Source organism: Tamandua tetradactyla, chromosome 24, assembly GCF_023851605.1.
Source record: "Tamandua tetradactyla isolate mTamTet1 chromosome 24, mTamTet1.pri, whole genome shotgun sequence".
Lineage (NCBI taxonomy): Eukaryota > Metazoa > Chordata > Mammalia > Pilosa > Myrmecophagidae > Tamandua > Tamandua tetradactyla.
In genome coordinates, this window is record NC_135350.1 from 1321955 (window position 1) to 1343658 (window position 21704).

The following is a 21704-nucleotide window of genomic DNA, read 5'->3' on the forward strand; positions in this document are numbered from 1 at the left end:
CCACCTATATTTTGATTCAATTCTCCTCTTAGAGGAAGTAATTCAAACAGCCTTTCAAACTAAGTATGTTGTCTCTTCTTTAAAAAGCCTTTTGCGAAGTGTGATGTCAGGGCTTTGTAAATGGCTTTCCTCAAAAAAAGACTTAAAACCAAATTACTGGGCGGGCCGCGGTGGCTCAGCGGGCAAAGTGCTTGCCTGCTATGCCGGAGGACCTCGGTTCGATTCCCGGCCCCAGCCCATGTAACAAAAACGGAGAAACAAAATACAATAAAACAAGAAAATGTTTAAATGATGTTTCCCTTTCTTCCTCCCTTCCTTCCTTCTATCCTTCCTTCCTTCTCTCTGTCTTTCCTTTAAAAAAAAAAAAAACTTAAAAAAAAAAAAAAAAAAAAAAAAAAAACCAAATTACTCTTTTTAAAAGGCTGTCCCTCAAGGTAGTGTTAGTTGTCAGGGGCTAATAAGGAGAGTAAAATATCCAAGGAAGGATCTTCCCTTCTATCCAGTCACTTTTTTAATAGACCCAAACATGCTATCAAATATAATAACTTTATCCTTCAAGATAATTTCCTCAAATAACAGATCATTGAAAACCTCATTTCCTCTTATCATTTATACTGAGTAGACATCAAATGGTAAGGTACAAAGTGCCTTGATAAAGCACCGAGGCTAATTTTAAGAATGTGACATTTTATGGAAGAGTTAGTTTAGTAGCTGCCCTTCTTTTCAAACTTATTTTAGTAAATAACTTTCTGAATAAGGTACATTTCATAACAGTTATCTGTTAGAAATAGTTTCCAGTTTCCATAATTTTTATTTTGGCTTTTGAGGTTAGATTCTTTAGACCTAAGGCAGGAAGAACGCCTGATAGCATTGTGCCCTTTTTGTGTGTAAAGATTGTACAGTTGAGAAGATTGTGTAGCCATATAGTCTTTATTTTCTCCTGAGGTTACCAGAGACTTAGCCACAGGCTAAGTATAAACCTTTTCATGATGCATCCACTAAAAATAAGAAACTCGGTAATGTTTAAATGAGCTTTATTTTTAACTTATCCCCAAGTATATTATTTTCCATGATCACATATTTTATGGGGTTCTAGGAGACCATCCACTTTATAAATACATTATTTCATGTAAAGTTTCATTTCTCTATTGAATAAACAAAACTACAACCTCCATGTTTGTGTAAAAGGGATGCAATTATGTCCCTTTGTTATGTGAATGGCCTTCATAATTAAAGATAGTTCAACAAAGAAGAATTATCATTTGTCTTCTAAGGTAAGATATTGACAAAGCTCAGGAAAGATTCTGACTTAAGAAAAATAGGTTACTAATGTTTAAAAAAAGTAGTTAAATATGATAAAGTAGGCTTCATTTGAGCTATGCAAAGGTAGTTCAACATAAGGAAGTCTATTAATCTGTTATACCATATTAATATACTGAAGGGAGAAAAAACACAAGATCAACTCAAATGAAAAAGGCATTTGACAAAACTCAGCATCCCTTCCTGGTAAAAACACTCAGAAAACTAGAAATAGAAGGAAACATCCTTAACATATAAAAGGCATATTTGAAAAACCCACAGCTGACATCACATTCAATGGTGAGAGACTGAAAGCTCTCTCTCTAAGATCAGGAACAAGTCAGGCATGCCTGCTGTCACCACTTCTGGTCAACATACTGGAAGGTCTAGCCATAGCAATTAGGCAAGAAAAAGAAATGAGAGACATCCAAATAGGAAACAAAGAAGTAAAACTCTGTATTTGCAGATGACATGAGCCTAATACATAAAGAAACCTGAAAACACAACAAACCTACTAGAACTAACAAGTTAGTTTAGTAAAGTGGTCAAAGGCAGAATCAATCAAGCAAAGGTCAGTGGTATTTCTAAACAGTTAGTAATGAACAATTGAAGAGGAAGTCAAGAAAAAATTCCATTTACAATAGCAACTAAAAGAATCAACTATCCAAGAATAAATTTAACCAAGGATGTAAAGGACTTACACATGGAAAACTTCAAAACATTGCTGAAGGAAATTAATGAAGACCTCAATAAATGGAAGGACATTCCATGTTCATGGACTGGAAAACTAAATATTGTTAAGATATCAATTCTACTCACACTGATGTTCAGATTCAATGCAATTCCAATCAAAATTCTAACAGACTTCTTTGCAGAAATGGAAAAACCAGTCATCAATTTTTATTGACAGGTAAGCAGCCCCAAAGCCAAAAGCATCTTGAAAAAAGAACAAAATTAGAAGATTCCCACTTCTTAATTTAAAAACTTATTACAAAGCTACAGTAATCAAAACATTGTGGTACTGGCACAAGGGCAGACATATAGATGAATGCAATTGAATTAAGAGTCCAGAAATGATCTTACAGCTTTGGCCAGTTCATTTTTGATAAATATACCAAGTCCACTCAGTGGGGAAAGAATAGTCTTTTCAACAGATGGTGCTGGGAGAACTGGATATCCATGTACAAAAGAATGAAAGTGGCCCCTACGTCATTCCTTATAAAAAATTAACTCAAAATAGATCAAAGTTCTAAATATAATAATTAAAACTATAGAATTCCTGGAAGAAAACAGGGAAGCATCTTCAGGGCCTTATGTTAAGCAGTGGTTTCTTAGAGTTTACACCAAAAGCATGAGCAGCAAAAGAAAATATAGATCAACGTGATTTAATCAAAATTAAAAATTTTTGTGCATCAAAGGGCTTAAGAAACTAAAATGACAACGTATAGAATGGGAGAAGATATATGGAAACCATATATCTGATAAGGGTTTAATATCTAGAATATATAAAGAACCCCTACAATTCAACAACAAAAAGATAACCCAAATTTTAAAAATGGGAAATACTTGAATAGACTTTTCTCCAAAGAGGATATACAAATGGCCAAAAAATACATGAAAAAGTGCTCAGTCATTAGCCATCAGGGAAATGCACATCAAAACTACAATGAGAAGTTGAACAGCTTGTTCAGGGTGACAAAATCCATGGAACACCAGGACTGAACCTCCAACAGCAAACATTCCTTTTTTGCCATGTGCTTTACTCTGCTTTTAAATTTCTTTTTATGATCATCCTCTCACTTGAAATGCAGATGTGGCAGCTGATCTAGACTTTGTCAGCTGGCAATCAATTTAATATTTTGCCTCCTTATTAGTAATAGAACAATTGGTCTAAATTAAGATCACTGAGAAATGAAAATATTTTTTGTTAACTGTGACTGCTGCCTCCTTTAGCCCAAGCCCCTCCTACTTCCAAAGACATGTCCAGCCTCACTCTGCCAGGGAATTTCACTTCCAGAGTTGTGGGGCTTTTTGTTTCTAATTTTTGCAAGAATGGTGAAGAGGAGCCAAGGGATTAGAAAAGGTCATAAAACCTGAAGAATAGCCAACAAAAATTAAGATGACTTAAAGAGGAGTTTCCTTGAAAGAATCACTAGGGGCAAACTTGTTTCTTTAGTAATTTGAGTAGCAAACAATTAAAGAACCCAGAAGAAATATGAGATTATATACTACCCAGCTGTTTGTCATGCTGAATCTTTAACCCAGTGAGCTTTTTCCATTTTTTACATTCCACATTGGTTAAGTTAACATGAATGAAACCTCGACCCTCGCAGGGCATAACCATTTCTGGATTAAGCACTAAAATCTCTGAACACTGTTACTTGCGAATCACAGGCATTGTGCTCTTCATGTGGACAGAAAGACCTTATAGAGTGGTGTATTAATTAGGTTTCAGATGTCTTGAGTTTAATTATTCAGCCATAAAAATGCATTCATTTTATAGTGTCTTTCTGTTTAACAGAATCTTTAAAATAAAATATTTCTGTTAATCTTCAATACCACAGGAAAATAAGTTATATGATGCCCTAAAGAAAGTCAAAAATCTCTAATGACTTGCCTATGGCTGGTGATTAGCAGATCTGGGAGTGGATCTCAAATTTATATCTATTAATTCTTTCTTAAGGCAAAAAAAAGCAAACAAATGGAAAAAAACACATTTTCTCACTTTGTAGCCAACCACCACTAAAAGGAGAAGCTATGAAAATCCACAAGTGTGTAGACCTATCCTATCCCAGAAATGCCATATGCTTTATTCCTTGATATTAGTAAAACGCAAAACATTTGTTTTATGAAATGGTAAGTAAGAGTGTACGGGTAATAATATGCTTAATTTAAAATTACCCTTATCCAAGCCCTTATGAGACAAACAGAGAGTTTAATTCTCCATAGTGGTCACAGAAGCAGACTACAAAGTTTGAAATGATTTGACCTCCCCGTGGCTTGTTAGTTATAAATGCCAAGAATTCTGAATCTCTACATCGTTGACCAGAAGGTTCTTAAGAAAAGTGTTTACAGATCCCCACTGGGTCAGGTCAGAAAGGTTGAGTCATGGTGTAAAGGAACATACAAAAGGAAATATTCTTTTCTCTCAGCAGAGAGAGGCTGAGAATTGGGAGTGTATATTGGAGAGAAGCACAAGCTGTGTTGGCTCATCTTTAGTCTGTAGCTTTTGGAATAGCCTTTGTGGAAGGAAGGAATAAACTTCCTGTTGTAAAAATAATGATGCCCTAAGGAAAAAACATCTGTTCCCTTGTAGAGTGCAGTATGTTTGACTCAAGAGTCTGCTGTCTGCTTTGAGTTAAAAGGTGGGCTTATTCCCACATCTTCACTTCCTAGTCTTGCCTGCTCCGTCTCTGATGTCGGTAGCTGGTATAAACAATGGAGCTATTTATCTAAACATTTTAAATCCTCCTCTCTTTCCCGTCCCCCCTCCCCCTGCTTGTGCCCAAGTGTCAGCCTGTGAAATTGATTTGCCAGAGTGCATATTTTCTTGTGAATTTTGAATATTCTTGGGAAATGTTCTTGTTTTTATAGTATGAGGAGAGTGGCATTCATTTAAAATTTGAACAAATCTCATATAGGTAAATAAAATCCAAAGACCCGGATGAGCAGATTGCACACGGGTGCTCAGATTTGTGGGAGAAGCTCTAGAGAGCTCCCTAAGAATTTATTATTTTGACCTTTTTACTTTGAAAAAGATGGATGTGAAGCAGAGTAGTGATATCTCAAATACTCACAGGAAGCCTGAGAGGTTTGGAAAGAATCAAGGAACCTGGCTCAAATTGCTAGATTTTTCTTCCCTCTGCTGTGTAGCAAGTTCAGGTCTCTCTCATCAGTGCTGATTAGCGCAGTGCTGGGAGGTACACAGTCAAGGGGTTGGACCAGTCCAGGTTCCTGCAAATGTTGATGCCCCTTGGGGGCCCCTCAGGAAGTCCAGGAGCGAAGCCTAGGGGCTGCTCAGCCACGGCTCCTGGGTCTGCACTCACTGTCGCTTGGTGAAAATCAGGGCTCAGTGCAGCTTGGTTTTTCAGAAGAAGCTGGAAACCTAATTTTTTTTGTTGTTAGCTCACCCATTTTTTACACAGCATAAAAAATTCAGTCATTTTGTGAAATATTCTATACCTAACAAAACTCACTGGCAAGCCCCTTCCGGGTCTGCCATTTCCCAGCTCAAAGACTTCACCCTCCAGGAGGCTTTAGGGCCTTAAAACCGAAATTTCTTGATTCAAATGAAGCTAGGGGAATGAGATTTTTTTTCCTCCCATTCATTTAATCAATATTTATATTAACAAATATTAAAACTGGGCGGGCCATAGTAGCTCAGCAGGCAGAGTTCTCACCTGCCATGCTGGAGACCCAGATTCAATTCTGGCTACCTGCCTGTGCAAAGAAAAACAAAACTATATCCCTTACTATGCACATAGATACTACTCCCTCCCAAGCTCCCAGTGTAGTTTAGGAGACAGAAAGATGAATAAGAAATTACATTTAGTGAATTTAGAGTGATTAAACAGGTCTTCATGGTGGGGGGGGGAGACTAGCCCAGAGAGGAACCCAACCCTTCCTTGGAAGGGAACTGTTCCTTAAAGGAGGCCATCAGTGAAAGGAAGTGGGGGCTTTATAGGAGAAGCAGGAAATGCAAAGGCACCTTGAAGAAAAAGGGCAAGGTATGTTTGAAATTACAGTTCTATACCAAAATTTAAAGATTATAAACTCAGAACCAAGAATGTTAAAGCAGTTCCCCTCCCCAAAGCAAAACCAGATTCCCAAAACCCATCCCAGAGCTACTGAATCTTCAAGGAGTCTTCAAGGAAATGTCTTCAACAAGCATCCCAAGTGATCCTAGAATCAGAGCTGGGTGAAGTGAGGGTGGGAGGAAACAGGCTCTAGGCTCTAGAGTAAGTAGGGATTGTATCAAATCTTTAGCTGGGCTGATATGGGCAAGAAAATTAATCTTTGTGCTTAAGTTCTGTGCCTAAAAAATGGAGCTGGAGCATCCGCTTTGTAAGGTTGTCCTGAAGATTAAATGCAGAATGTTTAGCACATTATTATTATCCTGCTTACCACTTATTCCCAGCCTTAAGCACTAGGGCAGGCCCCAAATAATTACTTGTCAAATATCTGTTGAATTAATAAGACCCAAGAGTTACAAAGGGAACAGGAGCCTTGGAGCTGTTTCCTGTTCTAGGTGTCAGCTCTGCTCTCCACCTAGCCCACCTGAGACCATATCACTTACCCGCATTTGTGGCGCACTTGAAAAAAAAATGGAAGCAGTTCCTGTATTAAAACATTTCTATCATACTGCAACAAGGAAAAAAAACAACGTCCTTTTTCCCTATAGCAAAGTAAGAAAACTGTTACTCACTGCTGCTTTAATTAAAGCTTTATTGCCTTTTCTTCTTCTCCCCTTGCCTAAGGCTGCTGTGGTTCCATCTGCTCAGACCCTTAAAATTATTGACTTCAGCTTTAGTGACTTTGAGCTGTCTGATCTGGAAACAGCGCTGTGTACAATTCGGATGTTCACTGACCTCAACCTTGTGCAGAACTTCCAGATGAAACATGAGGTAAGGAATTCTGTGTTGTCCTTTGGAAAAGTGTGAATGTAAGAAAGAATTCGTTTTAAATCCTACTATGGGGTAAGAATTTTTAAGATTCAATGATTAATATACTGTCACCTAATACTGACCCAGACTTAAAAAAAAAAAGCAACCATCAAGACTTAGTGGGTTCCTGCTGTGTGTCAAACACCAGACTGAAGGAAAGGGGAAGAATATTCTAAGACGTGAGAGCAGGAAATGCAAATGCAGGTGGACAGGAAAGAATGGAGTGGGGTTGGAGAACACTGGTCAAGGGGGTGAGAGGGGTGAGAGAAGCAACTAGAAAGGATTGTACAAAACAAACCGTATGGAATCTTAGAAGCCATTCAGAAGAATTTGGGTTTTATCCTACAAGGTGAGTCACTGAGGATTTTCAGCAGGTGTTCTAGTTTGCTAGCTGCCGGAATGCAATATACCAGAAACAGAATGGCTTTTAAAAGGGGGAATTTAATGAGTTGCTAGTTTACAGTTCTAATGCCAAGAAAATGTCCCAATTAAAACAAGTCTATGGAAATCTCCAATCAAAGGCATCCAGGGAAAGATACCTTGGTTCAAGAAGGCCAATGAAGTTCAGGGTTTCTCTCTCAAGTGAGAAGGCACATGGCGAACACAGTCAGGGCTTCTCTCTCAGCTGGAAGGGCACATGGCAAATACGGCGTCATCTGCTAGCTTTCTCTCCTGGCTTCCTGTTTCATGAAGCTCCCCGGGAGACGTTTTCCTTCTTCATCTCCAAAGGTCACTGGCTGGTGGACTCTCTGCTTCATGGTGCTGCAGCATTCTCTGCTCTCTCTCTGAGTCTCTCTGAATCTCCAAAATGTTTCCTCTTTTATAGGACTTCAGAAACTAATCAAGACCCACTCAAATGGGTGGAGACATGTCATCCCCTAATCCAGTTTAACAACCATTCTTGACTAAATCACATCAACCAGGGAGATGATCTCATTACAGTTTCAAATATACAGTATTGAATAGGGATTATTCTACCTTTAAGAAATGAGATTTATATTAAAACGTGGCTTTTCTTAGGGGACATGCTTCCTTTCAAACCAGCACAGCAGGGAAGTCACAGGATCTGATTGCAGAGGTTACGATAACAGTATACAGGGAAGGACCCAAAGAGAGTGAACTCCTTTGGAAATGGGAAAATAAAGAGCTTGATAACAGGCCAAGGTCTTGGATGGAACAGCTTGGTGACCCAAATGGGATAAAGTTGAAAACTGATTTTTATCCGCTATTGGTTATCTTATTTACCTCACAGAAGATAGCAAGGTTTAAGTCAGTAATATCAGTTCAGAGATAATCAGGGAATTCTTTTTTGTCTGAAAATGACTATGTATACAGCATCAAAGAATAAGGGACACTAGAAAGGACTTTTTGTCCTTTCCTGGTCAGTTGAATGTATATTTATATTCCTGTGTATGTCCATAAATGTGTCTGATATTCTGCTCAAAACACAGGTGTGGAGGGCATGTCATTACCGTGTTCTTAGATTAAAGTTGAGTATGGTGATATTGCCCCATCCTGGTTCTCTGTTGTAGGCTCTAGGGCTCATTTTTAAAAGGATTTTCTATTGTAGGAATGAAGACATCACTTAGAGCCAGAAGTTCTAAATGTGAATCTCTGTTCTGCTTCTTGTCACTTAAAGGATCCTGCAAGCCTAGACCGCTTCTCAAATGCCTTTCTACTCCTGGGAGTTCTCATGCTTTACACTAAAAATGATTTTATTAAAAGGACCTGGCCAGAACAAAGGAATGTGATCCTGTACATTTTTATGAAATTCTTATAAGTTGATTTTTTTCTTACTTAATTTTTAGTTTTTTAGGGCTGGGTAAAGATAGTCGCTCAGAATTTCTTTGGTGGTCTTTATTCTTACCTTTTCTTGAAATTTCTGTCAGTTAAGCAAGTACAGCTCCTCAGTGTCTGATTCATTTACCCTTCTTTTCAGTCTGAATAACTATTAGCTGAATAATTGAATAATTTTCAATTGAGTAATTTTGGCCAGCATCACTGGAACATTACATTCTCCTTGATTGGCACCTCCTGCCTCTTGTGTTTTATTTATTTAAAATATTATTATCGATATAATTTTAGGATGATTCAATTAAAATGTTGTCGTTGGAAAGGATGTTAGCATAATGAAGCTGCCCCGAAAGGGACTTTTTCCTACTGGAAGGTATCTTCACAGAATCTTCACATCTCTGCTGAGCTGTCAAATCTTGAGTTACTCCTGACTCTACTCAAATAAATGTGCATATGCTGTATTTATTTCACCTACTGTGTTCTCCAAGTCATTCTTTCTCTGAAGTGTGTCTGCTCCACTTTATGCCACAACATACTTTTCTCTTCCTCAGAGCCTGACTCAAATAGCTCTTCCTGGGAAAACGCCATGGTTGACTTCATGTTTCTTGGATTCCTGGTTGCACTTTATAAAGCTATGCTCTCAATTTTTTTTTGCATGGGCAGGCACCGAAATTTGAACCTGGGTCTCTGGCGTGGCAGGCGAGACTGTTCCTCCTGAGCCACCATGGCCCACCCAGTGCTCTCAATTTTCATGTCATGTATTTGCTTAAATAAATTTGCTTAAATGTGTATTTTGTTACTTTCACTACAGGAAATAATAACAAGAAAAGAAACTACAGTTTCTGAAGACAAGAGTTGAACTTCGTTTTTTTTTTTGTTTATTTTTGTTTATTTTTGTTTTTATTTTTTATTTTTGTTTTTCTTTTTGGCATGGGCAGGCACTGGGAACCGAACCTGGGTCTGCAGCATGGCAGGCAAGAACTCTGCCTGCTGAGCCACCGTGGCCTGCCCTGAACTTCGTTTTCTGTTTCTTCCCTTTCTCCCAGGCATCTTGTGTATGTCACTCAGGACATAGGACTCTCCATGTAATGAGCACATTCTCTGTAGTCATCCGGATTGCAAATAGCTATTCAGTAGTTCTATATAAAATACGGTGTCACAATCTGAGTGTTACCCTGTAACCTCTGAGCACATAGATCTGACCATAATGTTCTGTGTGCTGTTTGGAACATCCTGATAACAGAATCCGAACCTGTACTTAAATCTAATTACTAACTACTGCATCCATTGGGTTGTTCAGTTCTATTAAGCCCATCTCAATAGAGGCCTAGTAGAATAGTCAATTAGGAATTTTGTTTCGTAGAGGCATTTTTGGTCATTGCTTCATATTATGTGGTATTCGTGCATATTTAATTATAGCTACAAATTTATGATTAGTAAAGACATGTTTCCATAAGTTAAACCTCTTGTTTTTCCTGCTTATGTTCCTTGCCTATTTAATTAGTCACATTTACTTTTTACAATACTTCACCATATAATATCTGTATCAAAGGAAAGTTGTAGCTCTTGCTTAACCTTTTCGTGATAAGCTTCCTGATAAGATCCAGCATCTTTTTGGCAAACTTTTTCAGAAATGGTCATGATGCAAGAAGCTGTATTATACTTTGGGTTAACACATATTAATCTTAGGCACAGTAAAATCCTCTATTGGAAATATGGTGATCAGAGTAAAAGGGTTAGGAGACAGTAAAGTTCTTTGTTATCCAAACTCCCTGTGAACTGAGTCAGAACAGGAGCAGAAAGACCTGAGAAAAAAAAGGAGACGATGAAAGCAGTAATTACATACCAAATCCTTTATAAGCAGGTCTCTAACAACAATGAAGAAACCTTGTTTTTTGACCTACTTGGGCAGCCAGTCATAGTGAGTTAAATATTATCAAAGCAGCATTCTTTTCCTTGGTATTTTTTCCATTCCCCAGAGCAGTACTCTTTATGGATTTAGAGTATCCCCAGTGATAAATGCAGGCAGAAGCACAAATTTATTTTTACAGATCCCCAAAAGTATAGTAAATCATTCTGATTTGGAGAGGCAGACTGAAGCTAATACAAACCCAGAATATCCATGCTTACAGCCCTTGTGCCTTGGATAATTTTACTGAATTCATACCACTTGGAAATGGAAATAAACGCAACTTGTGAAACTTTGAACAATCTATCCTTGTTTTCATCTTTTAAATACATTATTTCATATAGATCATAGAGCTTTATTTTACATGTATTATCTTTAAAAATTATGTCTTGGTAACCAAGCAGTAACTCCGCCTGAATATTTAAGCATGGCTTAAAAGGGACAAAAGATCTAATGACTGTATTAGGGCTTGCAACTCCAATTTGTCCTTGGAGATATGTTAGAACCTTGTTCCCAGGCTACTCCCAAAGCCTTGCAATAAATGCCTTCTCAGATTACTAAATGGGAGCCTGGGAGGAACTTGAGAGTGGCTGCTTATATGGGTCTCTAAACCTGAATTCATAAATATGTGACTATCTATTTGGACTGTCCTAATTGATGACAATTGACATAATATCTTTTTAGAAAGCTAGTCAGCCCTGCCCATATTAAAAATAATATTCTTAGAGATGCCTTTCAAATTACATATAATGGGGTGGGCCATGGTGGTTCAGCAGGCAGAGTTCTCGCCTGCCATGCCGGAGACCCAGATTCGTTTCCCAGTGCCTGCCCACGCAAAAAAAAAAAAAAAAAAAAAAAATTGCATATAATATGGTTAGATGATGGTAAACATGGTGGACTCTGGAGTCAGTAAGTTTGAATTTTACCATTTGGTTAATGGTGATATAAACTTAGACAAGTTACTTAACCTCTTTGTCAATCTCCTCACCTGTAAAATGACCAAAATAGCAGTGGTGCACCCAGCCCCTGCCCCTGAATTGTAAGAATTAAATATGATTGTTTTATACAGAACCTGGAAAATAGTAAATATGTGATCAGTGCTGCAATTATTGTTAATACTTATGCTTTCTTTCATAAAGGTTCTTTGCAGATGGATTTTAAGTGTTAAGAAGAATTATCGGAAGAATGTTGCCTATCACAATTGGAGACATGCCTTTAATACAGCTCAGTGCATGTTTGCAGCTCTAAGAGCAGGCAAAATTCAGGTACTTTTTTGGGCTGTTTCATACATTTAAGATATTTTGTTGCTTTAGTGGTAAAATTTACAGCATTGTTTTTCAAGTTTTTTTTTTAATGTGCACTAATGATGATTGAGAATATTTGCTTCCACTTACATAATAAATTACATCTTGTTAATTAAAGAAGGCTAGTATGACAAAATTCTTGCCAATTTTCTTTCATATATAATATGAAATTTTTTAAAAATCTTTAAAGAAGCTTCATGTATACTTAAATATCTTTGGACAAATAAATACTTCTTTCAGAAGCAAATCTACAGTATTTACAAGAATAAGTATCACATTATCTCATATTCACATTCAGCCTTTTCCATAGTAGGATTCCTGAAAACAACCCAAGTCCTGAACTTGGCTTCAAATGGATACATCAGTCCAGGGTTCATTATCACATTTTCTCTGGAGTGCTCAATTAATGTTTTAAGTACTGTTTAATGGAAAGTGTTTTGGTGTCATATACATTAACCAGAGAGTTTACAAGGAAGATCAATGCAGAGAACATTCAATTCATTCCTTTCCAGGCCAAATTTTATCCACATCTCTGTCCTTAGATTCTAACTTCATTGAGAATCGGCTAGTTATTTTAGGTAAGTGATTCCAGGCATCCATCCTATAAGTGTTTTTTATCAGAGCTTCCCTGCCTTTCTTTTCATTTTTCTTTTCTTTCTTTCTCTCCCTTCCCTTTCTTTTTCTTCCCTCTTCTTTTAATAAGTTCTTAAAATGTTATTCTGTCTCTATTTTCATAGCGTGCACATTTTAACTGGCTATATCCAAAAGAAGTAATAGCTCTCTAAGAAGGCTATAAAATATGATAGTAGTATTTTGCTATAGTAGCAAATATTTATGAGAAATAAGCTTAACTTGTTATGGGTACAGAAAGGTCATAAGGTTTATCACCACTAAAGACAATCTTCTGTTTTTTGTGAGAAATAACGTGATGATTTGTGTATGTATTGTCAAAATTATTTACAGCATTTGAGTTCTAGCAGAATAGAACTGATAATAATTTCAACTTTTTTATTCTTACTAATTAAGGGAAACAGTAATATAGGTAATATGTTCAAAAATCTACATTTGGCTTTGAACTATGTTATATAGTTTTTTAAAGCCAAATTTTCATTCCTAAAAATCTTTTTTTCCTATTGTTTTGCTTAATGTTCACGTTATCAGCCAATGCCTTCTGCAAAGAGTAAAGACAGCAGAGACTTCAGGGAACTAAGAATCAGAAAGAAAACAATTATTTAGTTTTTTATGATTTTTTCATTCATCCATGATAATTGAGAATTACTGTTTATTACAACTGGACAGATTATTGATGTTTTTCTGTTGATAAATGACATTTGTAATATCTTCATCTTGAAGGACAAAGTTCATCCACTTCCCTGTAGAATAAGATTCTAGCTTGGGTCCTTTGTGACTATAAAGTACGTATGTAAAACACTGAGAAAAAAAGCGTGATCACTGCAAAGAGGTAGTCTAAGGCGGTTTACTAATCTTTCTCCTCCTCTCTTTCCTCACTGTCTCTGGTACACAGAACAAGCTGAGTGACCTGGAAACACTCGCCTTGCTGATTGCTGCACTCAGCCATGATTTAGATCATCGTGGGGTAAATAACTCCTACATACAGCGGTGAGACATCTTCCCCAGCAAAACAAGAACATGCTTCTTTTAAACTCTCGGGTTGTATTTCTTTTTTTTTATTAAGTAAAAGCCACAGCAAAATTTAATGGTATAAAATTTTGGTTGGTCAAGATTCCATAATGTACTTTGGTTATATTGAGAGAAATAGAGAAACCAATGCCAGTTCAATATTGTATTGTGGGAAAAGTAATGTTTCTGGCCAGAATTTCAAAAAATATTTATGTTCAGAGTCTTTATTTCATAGGATAATTACCATGTATTTTGCTTTCATTTGTGTAGATCCAGCTTAAGAGCTTTTTTAGAAAACTGTTGAGACTAGTTCTGAAAAGTTTATCTCTCACCCTGAAATAAAAGAGACAATACTTGAGAAGTGCTCATCTTTGTCCTTAGCACTTAGTATGTGCTTAGTAAAAGGAGGTTTTTGGTTTTTGTGAAGGCAGGATAGCACAATGTTGGAGAACTCAGGCTCTGCAGTCAGACTTGAGTTTAGTGCTAATGTTGCCCCACACTTCCTCTGTGACCTTGGGCTTCTGACTTTGGGTAAGGTAGCTAATCTGTGTGTCTCGATTTCCTGATCTATAAAATGAAGACAATAGAATGCCTTCCTCATAGGGTTGAGTATATTTTCAGAGATAACGCCCATAAATACCTACTAAAATGTTTGCTACCTATTGAAGTGTTAAATAGAAGTTGGCAGCAGATGCTGTGGATAGTCGTATCCTCATCAGAAGTCTGCTTATTAACTGATGTGGGGAGAAGATACTGTCTCAGTTTCCTAAAGCTGCCAATATACCAGAAGTGGACTGGTTTGTAACAGTGGTAATTTATTATCTTACAAGCTGACAGTTCTGAGGCCATGAAAATGTCCAAATCAAGACATCATCAGATGATAACTGGACTCCGCTGTCCCGTTGCCAAGCTCATGGCATCTGCTGGGCTCTGCCTTCTCTTCCAGGTTTCGTTGCTTCCAGCTTCTTGATTCAGTAGCTTTCTGTTTCTGTGGCTTTTGCTCTCAGCTTCTGTGTGTCCTTCTCTCTCAGTGTCTGTGGCTTTTTCTCTGTATTTCATCCTCTTATAAAGGTTCCAGTAAAAGGATTAAACCCACCCTTGAATAAGATGGGTCACATCTCAACTTAAGGTCCTACTTACAGTGGATCCATAATCAGAGGAATGGATGACATTTAAGAACATGATTTTCTGGGGTACATACAGCTTCAAACTATCACAGAAGCCCTTCAGAGAAGAGCCTCAGGCTCCCTTAAGTGGGATTTGAAAAATGATAAATGAGATAGTAAAAGTGACATCATTTTTTCTTCAAATTTTAGAGTATATATGTATGATATTTTTATTTTCTTGTTGCAATTTGGCTGAAAAGCCACATTATTATGGCAGAGTCCCTTATTACTGAGTGTTTTTCTAAATATACAAATGATTCAATTAATGGATAGATTATCTTAAGGAAATTCCAAATGTCTGATATCTTGAGGGAATTTCAGGAAGCTCTCTAATTGCATTCCTTCTATCTAAATAAATGGAAAACTTCATGTGAAAAGAATTGTAGCATTGTAGCAGCCATGTCCTCTGCTGACCTTTTGATGGGAAAAGATAGCAAACTCGCCTGACTGTCAGGGACTGGCTGGCTGTTGCCTTCTTGAAATTGACCGTTTTGGAGAACTGGTGGGTGACATGTCCTCTGGGTCCTGTGCGTTGCCATGCAATTGTGACTCTGAGCTTCAGGTAGACCCGAGAGTGTTTATGAAAGGAAACAATCACATGAAAAGATCTGTGGTCCAGAGTACAGCCAGGTAATAGGACCTTCTGTGGTCAGCACAGCCTGCAGATCAGATGCAATGCATAATACATATCCCTCCCTACTTCACAGCTGAGCCTGAGGGCATTAGTATATGGAGGACTAGAGCATTAGATTGCTCTGAGATGCTATATTGCCCTACTTTAGCATAAAAAAAAAAAGTGGCTATTTTTTTCTTTGTTTATTTAAAAATAATTATCCAGGAAAACATCTGGAGCAACGTCATCTTCCCTTTAAAAAAAAAAAAGCTTCCTGGGAAAAAGTCATAGGCTTCAAAATCTTGCTTGCACATCCACCACAAAACCAACTTCTACCAAGTCATAAATAATTTCAAAAAAAAGTAAGCCATTTCAGAGATTTTTGTTTCCTCCAACATCCCTGTGGTTTGCGTAGAGAAACTAAGAATTTTCCAGGATGTTTCTTTTGTCTTTTCCTTAGTGGTAATTGAGTGACACTTAAAGTAGGATTTTCTGAACCAGAAGACTTTTGGGAAAATAAAAGTACCATAAACACTCCCATATAAAGTCCTAATTTCTAAAGCAGTATACTGTTTTTAGACCTCATGAGATATTCTGCTAATATGTACACAAAATTGTAACAGTAAGAGAAAGCAAAGGAATGAAAATAACCCATCAATAAGAGAGAATGCCCTCATGTGGTAGCAAAGTTAGAAACTGAAAATTTCCTTTCATTCATTCTTCTCAAACATCATTTCAGAAAATTAATTTGAAGTAAGATTAAATTTCAATTAATCTTTGAATAGGATGCTGTCCGTTGATTCTTTCCTTGATTCTTGGATTCTTTCCTTGGTTAGAAGATGACAATCGTGAATGAGTACTAAGGATATGGCAGGGAAACAGTTGAGGGAAGAGTTCACTGCTTGTGCTTACTTCTCCCACATGGGTTGAAAAAGAAAAGAGTGTTTTCAAATAGATTCTGAATTATTTAAAGAATAGGCAGTAACAGGAAGAACATGTCTCAAATGCAGGCATCCACTAAATGTAACACTCATGTTACAGAGGGGGATTTATGGTATAAAATGTACATAGTCCAGTGAAAGACTGTGGGTGTGTTTATTTTATTAGATTTGGGCTTGGTGTTTCATAAGGTAATATAAAGAAATTATCCTTTCTTTTAAGCAGATGGATAATGAACAATTACTAGGGCCTGGGTACTTTGCTAGGCAGAGAGAGGGAGTTATACAAGTATAAAATGTGGACGCTGCTTCAAGGTATTTTCGTAGTCTCGTGAAACAAGAAAGTTGTGAGTCCTGAGCTCTGTCCTTATGGTTCTCAGTGTGGAGCAGGGAAGGATACTGGTCAAGACTAGTGTTCTCCAGCTTCATGGTTAATAGAGGAAATGAGACTTAAACTGCATCTTAAATGGTGGAATAATGATAGTACCGTTCCTGTAGGGTTATTATAAGGATTAAAGGAGCTTAATAAGTGTAAAGTGCTTAGAACAGTACCACATGTTTTCAGTGCTATGCAGATTTTAACTTTTTCTAGAGGGTAATGCTATTAGTGACAGGAAGGCAAGCCCTTGCTCTGTCATCCAGTTGATCAGGGATGGGCAGAGATGCTGTGCCTAATGCACTTTCTTACACTGAGTAGCTGGGAACAGATAAGCAAGCCCTAGTCTGTTGTTGATGGGAAGGAGAGACAATCAGTAGAGGTCCGGGGGACAAAGAACCGTGAGGTCAAAAGGTCAGATGGATCATCAACTTGAATATCAGTGTCATCAGATGGGATTACAGAGATAGAAGGAAAAATAAACTGGTCTGTTTTCTGTCTAGAAAGGCAAAGTAAAGCACTGATTAAGACAACAGTGATGATCTGAAGAGAAATGATGAAGGAAAGAATGAAATGGGATTGACAAGGGTACAAAGCAAGGGTTAGAGGGCAGGCCACCTTGGCTCAGCAGGCAGAGTTCTCGCCTGCCAGGCCAGAGACTTGGGTTCGATTCCCGGTGCCTGCCCATGTAGGAAAAAAAAACAGGGTAATTAGAAATTTGAGCTCAGAGCAACGTGTGTGGATGAGAATCGGAACCCAGGCCCTTGTTAGAGTCATTGAAAAGAGGGATACTGAGGTACCAGGGTTGTTTCTCTCCCAGGGCTTTACTTTTCTACTCGTTTCTAAGTTCTTACATTTTCTCGAATTTCAGTGGGATTTCTCCACAGGCACCCACTGCCACTCTCACAGATGGACCAACACTGTAGCACAGGAGGGGCCAGCCCGTGAGCTCTCATGTATATCCCGTGGGAACAGAACTTTGCTGCAGCAGTCGTTTAAATGGGTCCTCCATCGTGACCTCAGATAGAGACAACAGAGCCTTGTGTTTGAAAGAGTGAAAATAAACAGGATGTAGAAAACATTGGTTTCCATGAATATTTTTGTAAGCCGGAAAAGTGGGGCATTTGTCACTCTTACTGATTCATAAATCTGTATTTTTAGAATGTAAGTAAAGGCAAACACATAATTTGCGTCACCTATCTCACAAGCCAAAATTTTTCTGTAAAGTGAAACAGTCCTTTCTGCATCATCTAAAATAATGTGCGTTTGACATTCTAAGCATGTCTGTCCTTTTGACCACACGGTTCTTTGTCCCCCAGGCCTCTACTGATTGTCTCCTGTCTGTCCACCTCATTGCATTTACTAGTCCATTTCTTAACTAGGTCAGTGAATCTGTACTCTCTGCAAAGTATCATGGCATCATGAGACAGTGTGAAGCAGTGAGGAGGATATATTTGAATCCCAGCTCTGCCATTTATATCGACCTTGAACAAGTTAGATAATTTTTCTGGACCTTTGTTCATCTAAAAAATAAATATAAGGATGTCAGTTTTAGACAGGTTTCAGCCAGGAATCCTCCAGAGGCAGAGCCGGAGACAAAAGCTGGCGTGCAGATAGCTTATTTGCGATTGTGGCCCCAGGGAGCAAGAATACAATTTGAGGATGAGGTATCCAGACAATATTCTCAGTCCTGCCAGGTCCTTTTGAGGAATCTTTATGGAATGACAGACTGCCTGCCTAGGGGACAGGTGCGGAGTTGTCTTCCATAAGCTGCTTCCCCTGCTGAGGTGCCTGCATGGGCCGTTGTTCTCCACACTTCCTTCCAGGTTGAACAGGTGCCAGTGTGGAATGGTTCCGTGGGCACCAGCCGTGGGGTCAGAGAGCTTCAGGGCACAAGTGAGGAACTCCGGCTGGGCCTGGGCCAGGCTCCTTTTATTTGGTATCTGCATGTCTGTTAAAGCTTTTGCACATCAGTGGCTGGAGTAAAAAGGTGGAACTGAGAGGATTTTGAAGTGGTCAATGGACAGGTTCCTTTACGGGTTTATTGTACAAAATTAAATATCAACTACTGAGTATGGTATCAAAGTGTGTAAATGGTAACCATCCTTACTGTACTCTGTGTTGTAGGGAAAATAAATCTGACCAAACTCAAGAGTTTACCATCTAAATGGGGTGATAGACTTATCAACAGCTAACAATGGTAGAATAAAAGTAAGCTAATACCATATGGTGTTGAATTTCTGTTACAAATAAAAAACAGCAGACTTTCAAAGATTTTCCTTTTATCTGAAGTGAAGAGAACATAGAAGCCTGCTATTTTTAAGTTAAAATTGACTCCAGTGATGTGAAAATATCATCTCCAAAATAGAGACTACAAAGTAGAAGGCAGGATTATAAAGCAAGAGTACGGATTCTGTTTACCCTGGACCCTCTGTGCATGTCATTCTGGATCACCTCCCTGGTAACCTCTGCACTCTCACGACTTGAATTACCATCTGCATGTTAATGTAATTCAATCTTTTTTTTTAATTAATTAAAAAATGTTTTAAAATACCAAAAAACACCAAACACATGCAAATATTCATAACTTTTGATCATTCCGTTCTACATGTATAATCAGTAATTCACAATATCATCACATAGTTGCATATTCATCATCATGATCATTTCTTGGAACATTTGCATCTATTCAGAAAAAGAAATAAAAACAAAACAGAAAAAAAATTCATACATACCATATCCCCCAGCCCTCCCCATCACCAATCACCGGCATTTCAATCTAAATTTATTTTAATATTTGTTCTCCCTATGATTCGTCTTTATTCCATATATTTTACTCGTCTGTTGATAAAAGGGGCATCAGACTCAAAGTTTCACAATCGCATAGTCACATTGTGCAAGCTATATCATTATATAGTCATCATCAAGAAACATGGCTACCGGAATACAGCTCTACATTTTCAGGCAGTTCCCTCCAGCCTCTCCACTACATCTTGGCATGTTAATGTAGTCCAATCTTAATCTCAGTCCAGTTTTAATGTAGTTGATCTTAATCTCAGGTTCCTTAAAATCCACATGTCAACACTTAAGTCATCTTCCCCTCCTTCAGCCGCCATCCTTAATCATTTCCCTTTTTTCTGTGTCAATAGATGGAATCAGCGTTCTCCTAGCTGCCAAGGCAGAAATTTAGTATTCATACTTGTTCTGTTTATCTTTACTAGGTCCCGACATCAGGATTCTTTTCCAGCACTTTTCTAGTCCAAGTCCCAAACAGTTCTCAGATAACTCTGCTTCTCTTTATTTCCACTCCTGCCACCCTCGTCCATGATCTGTTACCTGGGCTAGTAGAACAGCCCCCAGTAGTCTCCTCTCCTCGCTAACGTCTGCACCTCTTGTCTTGATCCCAACAAATCTGTCCTCATCACATTCTGCTCAGGTCATTCAGTGGCTTCCCATCGTCCACAGATAAGCACAGTATTTGACCCACAAATGCAATTCATTAAATATGGAAGGAGCGAGGGACACAAGCACATAGAAGTTAATTTTGGTGCCAACTTCAGGAGAAAGGTTATGACCAAAAATACATGGCAGTTTAGGCATAAGCAATAGAGGTAATAATTTAAGCAACAGGAATAAGTGAGATTACCCATTCTCTTACCTTTATTTTCATTTAATTGTTTTTGCTTTCCCTTAGGCTTCTCTCATTTTACTCATTTTTCCCTTCATTTAGCTTCATTTTTCCCTCCTACATTCTATTTTCTCTGCTCTTGGGTAGCTTCTCTGTCATCAACAAAACTAAATGCAAAATAAATGATTAGCAGAGTAGTGCAAAGAAATAGCAGTCAATTGTATTATCTAACACTTGGATGTTGTTTTACAATCCATAAATGTCTGTTTGGTAAATTTTAGGAAGAAAAACTTTCTTTTGAAGAAGAAACAGTGAAAACTGTTTCATGAGAAATAGGAAGAAAGGGTATATTCTTTAGAAAAAATTCACACACTTGATTTCTAACTAGCCCAAATTTACAATATACTGAGTAGAAAATCCCACCCCCTCTTTTCATCCAGGCAAAGGGTGTCTCCTGCATCCCTAAGTTCAATTCAGAGAGCTCCAAGATATCCTGAGCTTTTAGGATCTCTTTTAGGACATGGGGAGCTTTCTGACGGCCATTTCCTTTTTTGCCTTTCCCAAATGTACACTGAAGCTCTGTCTCCCTTTTCCTCACCTTTCACCAACACACCTCAGTTAATTTTATCTCAGTCATTCTCTCCTTATTTATAGGCACACAGTAATCATCTGACCTTTGGCCTGAAGCATTATTTCAAAGTGAAAACTAGCATGTGAACTTGCTTCAGATTTTGAAATCAATTTCAGTTTTGAAATTGAAGTATATTATTAGTACACCTATTTCAGAGATTATTTTTTCTTTATTAGCTTTTCTTTGTCCTGTATTCCTTACTTCTACTATTTTAGTCAATATTAAAACCAGTGAAATCGCTCATACTTTGAACTAACAGCATTTGCCTTGTTATCTGAAAATAATTTGACTCTTCGGTTGTATTTATTTTCCAGAGGTAAGCTCATTTTTTTCTCAGCAAAAGGAGAGAAGATTGTTAACTTAATTAACTTTGTAAAGTAGCCTCTCTTTGAGATAACCAATAATAAGGAAAAATTGTTCAATTGATTTATATTGGAAGAGTTGATCCTCTTTTTTTTTTCTTTCACTTTTTCCTCTTTCTTCAACAAATTTTTTCAGAAGTGAACACCCACTTGCTCAACTCTACTGTCATTCAATCATGGAACACCATCATTTTGACCAGTGCTTGATGATTCTAAATAGTCCAGTAAGTACCTAATTTATGGTTGTGGCATTTTAAGAGAGCTTTATAAATTCAGATTTATTTTTAGGCTTTGGATTTGTTCCCAGCATCATAAATTCTTGAACATACTTTATGCCTTTTTTGGTAAGGAAGGCAAAGCCAAAACACTTTTCTAGACAG

The 21704-nt window shown here is 37.7% G+C and overlaps 1 protein-coding gene across 4 annotated transcripts in view; it reads left to right on the forward strand.

The window, feature by feature from the left end:
* The window catches only part of PDE5A (phosphodiesterase 5A), a 153719-nt gene that overhangs the window by 110946 nt on the left and 21069 nt on the right, over positions 1 to 21704 (forward strand). For all 4 annotated transcript variants that reach the window (XM_077142429.1, XM_077142428.1, XM_077142431.1 and 1 more), the window contains 4 exons: positions 6777 to 6923; positions 11805 to 11930; positions 13495 to 13589; positions 21461 to 21548. In XM_077142429.1, the coding sequence (XP_076998544.1) occupies positions 6777 to 6923; positions 11805 to 11930; positions 13495 to 13589; positions 21461 to 21548 (456 nt within the window). The remainder of the gene's footprint in view (positions 1 to 6776; positions 6924 to 11804; positions 11931 to 13494; positions 13590 to 21460; positions 21549 to 21704) is intronic.